The sequence below is a fragment of the Triticum aestivum genome, chromosome 2D, assembly GCF_018294505.1.
Source record: "Triticum aestivum cultivar Chinese Spring chromosome 2D, IWGSC CS RefSeq v2.1, whole genome shotgun sequence".
NCBI lineage: Eukaryota > Viridiplantae > Streptophyta > Magnoliopsida > Poales > Poaceae > Triticum > Triticum aestivum.
The window spans coordinates 366424697-366430045 of NC_057799.1; the positions used below are offsets into that span (position 1 = coordinate 366424697).

The 5349-nt window shown below is 43.7% G+C and overlaps 1 protein-coding gene across 2 annotated transcripts in view; it reads right to left on the reverse strand.

Annotated features, from left to right (window-relative positions):
- Nucleotides 1–3853, reverse strand: part of LOC123053174 (chaperone protein ClpC1, chloroplastic) — a 7876-nt gene extending 4023 nt beyond the window's left edge. Inside the window, exons 1-5 of one of the 2 annotated variants that reach the window (XM_044476592.1) lie at nt 3663–3853; nt 2211–2796; nt 871–986; nt 662–784; nt 392–577 (exon numbers count right to left, since the gene is read on the reverse strand). In XM_044476592.1, the coding sequence (XP_044332527.1) occupies nt 392–577; nt 662–784; nt 871–986; nt 2211–2760 (975 nt within the window). In that variant the 5' untranslated portion in view covers nt 2761–2796; nt 3663–3853. Of the gene's footprint in view, nt 1–391; nt 578–661; nt 785–870; nt 987–2210; nt 2797–3467 lie in introns of both variants that reach the window. The other variant, XM_044476591.1, reaches the window with a different exon arrangement.
- Between the last annotated feature and the right edge of the window lie 1496 nt (nt 3854–5349).

Genomic DNA, 5349 nt, shown 5'->3' on the forward strand with positions numbered 1-5349 from the left:
ATGGCGATAAGTGGGGTCTGGCATTTATCAAAGGCCAAATACCTATATGTGGCATATTTTATCATATCCGCCATTATCTAAACTCTCCCATGTCTCGTACCCTCCCCCTCCTCTGTCCCAATGCTGTTGCTCCATCTGCCCTGACTCACAGTCCCAGTATGTCCATGCATTGGCATTTTGGGGAAGTAGTTAAATGTATCGATGTATTGGCAATTTTAAAGAAATTGGCAAGCCCATGTATCCGTATCACCCCGATATGGATACACTGACACACATATCGGTATCAGTGCTGCATAGCAAAAAAAATACCCGCATTGCAATTCATGCTACTCATTTACAAGCACAAAATAAACTCTGGTAATGCACAGGCAACATAAAAGTCGAGGCTAACCTTCTTTCCTTCAATTGTTTCCGGAACATCCCCATTACAAATACGTTGTGCAAGCCCCTCTGCAATAGCAGTCTTGCCGACACCAGGCTCTCCAATTAAGCATGGGTTGTTCTTTGTACGCCTGCCCAAAATTTGAGTTACACGCTCAATTTGATCCTGTCTGCCAACAACTGGGTCTAGTTTACCCTGCAAGAAAAAAGAATGAGATTGTTTCTCTTTGCTGCTAAATATCTCCAATAGGCAAAAGGACACATGGGAAGGAGGAAATACCTCTTCTGCCAGCTTTGTCAAATTAGTACCGTATTCTTCAAGTGTAGGCATCTTCTGGCCACTGCTTCCCCCACCAACCCCAGCACCAACAGCTTCTGTGCTTTCACCAACCATTCTTATAACCTGCACAGCATATAAAATATTCATTGTCTGGACAAATTAGACTAAAGTAAGTAATAATGTAAGAAATATATCAGTGAAGAAATTGCCTGGGTACGAATGTTGTTTGGATCAGCACCAAGGCTTTCGAGAACTCGAGCTGCCACACCTTCACCCTCACGAAGTAGCCCTAAGAGTAAGTGCTCAGATCCTATATAGTTATGCCCTGAACAATGAACATAAAGGAAAATTAGTACACATCTTATATATACTTATTGAAAAAACAATAGTCTCAAGAAGCAGCAAAATAAGCAAGACTTGTTCTTAATACCCCTGAGACTGATGTGATATAGTAATGTATCACCTGAGCTCAATAAATACTAAAATTTCATCATCTTCAAGAAAGGAACAATGCAATAGTGATATAGTGATAATATAGTAATGTTTCACTTTTTTAATGTATCACGAGTATAGTAGTAAGTCCCCATCCCTGCCAAATCCTATGGACCCGCAGCTACCCTGGATAGGACACTGCATGGTGAGGAATTCATGGTTGGCTTGCCAAAGAAGAAAGGTAACTGCTCGCTAGATGGGCAATGAAGGTCGGGGATGAGGGATGGTAAAACATCACTGTTAAGCTAGCACACTAGCTTTCCCCAGGGTTCCTGCCACAATCACCTAATGGAGAATTTCCACAGCGTAAAAGAAGAACAAAGCTTCATTCTGCACAGGACATGATGATCACTTTTGCTTAAGTATCATTCTGGATTAGTCACTGACTAAGACAATTGTACATGTTTAGTGTCTTTAGTGATCAAACCACTACATGAAATCTTACACCACTATCCATACTTAATGTAGACTCTGAAAGTAAGAACAGGATACTACATAAATAAAACTAGAGTATATAAAAAAACACATAAAATAATATAAAAGCAACGGTCAGTCACTGTCCGGCCAAGTACATAGAATGACAAAAAATGGGGCCTAGACTCAGATAGTCAGGACCAGACAATGATCGGGGATGGGAATGGGGAAACATTCATGTGCTTGCTTCAACAGAAGGTGAGATGAATTAACCACTAGTTCCGCACACTCGTCACCAAATGGGAATGCAGCTCGATTACCATGCCTAGCAGAACACCTTATGATAACTTGTCCTCAACTACCATTCTATCACTAATGGAGTCATAAATTCGGATATTTTGTGCACTTATCTGAACCAATTTACACTAGTATATAGCAAACTTATGTGACTAAGAAAAACAGAACAGGGTAACTGAGAAAAGAAAATAGAATAAAAACAGACTAATTGATTACAAACTAGATGTAAATAAAAAAACTGATGATGTGCATACAGTAATAATTACAGAATAGCTGATCAGAATGGATGAAACAAGAGCATGAAACTAGCTGATTTTCGTGGATAAATGAAGGTAATGATTAATACCTAGCTGGCGAGCTTCTTCAAGTGACAGTTCGAGTACACGCTTTGCACGAGGTGTAAATGGAATTTCAACGGCAACAAACCCACTGCCTCTTCCAATAATCTTTTCAACTTCCACACGGGCATCCTTAAGACTGATCCCCATAGACTTTAGAACCTTTGCTGCAATTCCAGTTCCCTCACCAATAAGGCCAAGCAGAATCTGTTCTGTCCCAACAAAGTTGTGGCCTAGGCGTCTTGCTTCCTCCTGTGCAAGCATAATCACCTTGATTGCTTTCTCTGTGAAGCGCTCGAACATGGCCCGGACAACCATTCTTGAACCTGACCCACGTGGTCGTGAAATCTGGCTTGCTACAATGGAGCCAAAGTCACGTTTGATAACGGACCTTGTATCCAGGAAATTTGTTTGCCGCAGTCCTTGAAAACCCCCGAGAGTGAGGGTCCTGGTTGGCGTACTGCGTAACATTGTGGCCCTTGTGCGCACACGGGACCGCGTAGAGCTACTCCTGTATGCGGTAGGAGCAATGGCAGACTGAACCAGAGTCCCCTCCATATTGAACTAACCAAAGAACCACAGGTTTACCAGTGCCTGCAAAAAAAAAGCATTACTCAAACAGAAAACATCATCAAATGATTGCAAAGCAACTATGGCATCTACTTCCGATGGTAGATCCCACATATGTGCCTCAAAAACGAGGTTAAAAGAATTCGCCAACCATTCACATATCATTGAAACAACACCTAATGACCCCAAATCAAAGAGCAGTATAGTACTATAAGAAATTCGGGCACGATGGTTTTTACCAAGCTTGATAAGTTTCATGTACCCAGCCAACTTCAACACAGGATTATCCACACGTGACTGCTCCAACCAAGAGAAGAATACCATCTAAATCCGCTCGACAATAGCACCCCAATCGGAAAGCCCCTACCGTGCGCCTACACGCGCCAAGCAAAAGCCAACATATATCCACATCCCGGCTGCTACCAAAATAGCGCGCTCGACTGCATCCACCGACGAGGTGGGTAAAAACAGGATTCGCAGAATTTCCCCTGGAACTATCCAACCAACCAGCCAATCGATCCCCGGAACCACCAAACCCAATCCACAAATCCGCCCACCCGAGGGAACGGAAGAGGATAAGGTTCCCCATGAACTCCGAAAACAATCGGCGAAAACAACCGCAGGAGTCATCGCCCCCCACGAGCGAAGGGCGCGGAGACGGAAGCGAGCGGCGGGCGCGGCGGGGGAAGCCTCACCTCGGCGACGACGTGGCCGCCCAGCGGCGGAGGACCTAGGGAGAACCTTGGGACGGGCGGAGTCGATAACACGGGGAAGAGAGCTAGATGCGAAATCCTAGCAATTCACAGGCTTAGCTAAAATTAATATAACTACTGCTCCGTAGGATCCATGTTACAATGAAAAGTGGAATACTCCTACCGAAGAAATACTACCTCAACTCGTGCACGCGGCGTGCTCGCTGCCTTGCCCCAGGTCCAGCCGCTGGCCGCCGCCCCACCCTCTCGCTCGCTTCTCGCTAGGGCTAGTCGCCTCGAATTACACGGCACCTGTGTCAATTGATAAGGAGCGACCACCCATGCTTATCGGATGTGCGTCGATTTAAAAGGCCCGGCGAGGCCCACAAGACACACCCCTTTCTCCTCCCTTTTCACTTGCGTGCTTGGTTACCTGCATGGTTTTTTTTACCTCTTTACACGTGTGTCTTAGTTAAATCCGGTTGAGAACAAAAACCATCATCTACATATAGTTTGATTGTTTTTATCTTGTGTGGCTGCATTAGGAAAGCAATATTTATCCAGTGTTTGGTTGCTTGTGCTGCACCGAATAGACAAATTACATGTTGTTTGGTTCCGAACGTCACAATGTATGATCACCACTTCTCATTAGTGGTGACCTTACCACACACGATTTTCCAACATCGTCTCAATCCTAACTAGAAAACAAATGATAGTTTAACAATAATAGGGAAAAGTTCATCGATGTCCAATTAGATGGAAGTCCATCCTCGTGAGTTGTTGTTTTGTTGTTGTTTCTTCTGTTGTTGCTGCTGCTTCTTCTCTTCTGTTGTTGCTTCTTCTTCTTCTCTTCTATTGTTGATGCTTCTTCTTCTCTTCTGTTGCTACTGCTTCTTTTTCTTCATATCCTTGTATGACCTTTATTTTCTCACATTGCCGAAGACTCCATCCTTTTGTTCTTCCAGGCTTTGTTGTCAAATGCCTCCACACCATGGTCGGAGTCAACAACATCATCAAGCATCACCTCTTCCTCCTCCGGCACAAGGTCATCACAACCCCATTGTAGGATCCAGTTATGAAGGATGCAACAAGCAAGAACAAGCTTAACCTGGGGTTTGAAAAGTGTGGAATGACTTCTGATCCAGAATCTTAAACCTATTCTTCAGATCTCCAAATGCCCTCTCAACCGTAATTCTAAGGCTAAAGTGTCTGAAATTAAACAATTCATGTGCAGTCCTAGGATAGTTTCTACCAGAGAACTCATTTAGATGGTGTCTGGTTTTCCTGAGGGTGGAAGAACACCAGGCCGACATGCATAGCCAGCATCTCTGAGGTAGAACTTGCCATCGGGGATATTGATGCCATCAGGTCTGAAAGCACATTTGCTCCCTTGGTGGTTTTGGTAATTCATGTCAACATACATGTTGTTGGACTAACATTTTTCATCAAGTATATTTCAAGAATAATACAGCCTAGGCTTGTAGATGGATGAAGATGTGGACCCCTCAAGCTACAAAGGACAAGCATTGGCAAAAGCTTCATGACTCTACATTTTTGGTTGAATGATGAAAGATCACATTGAGTCCATAGGAAAACCAATACTATTAAAAGTGAATGAGGTTTTGATCATGAGTCATTTGCTCAAGTGCTTGGAAATATTGCTCCAAAACTCTCAGCTACATTCTCACAATTCAATCTGTCCAAAAACCTAAAGTCATTCTCGGTCCCACTGAAATAGATACACCCGGACCCACCGAGATACACCAGACAGTGCCACAACCTAAACCCTAGAAACTCGGTTCCACCGAGATGGCATTCGGTCCCACCGAAGTGCACTGACAAACTTTCTGTACCCCATCATGTTCATTTCGAAATTACTGAGTGA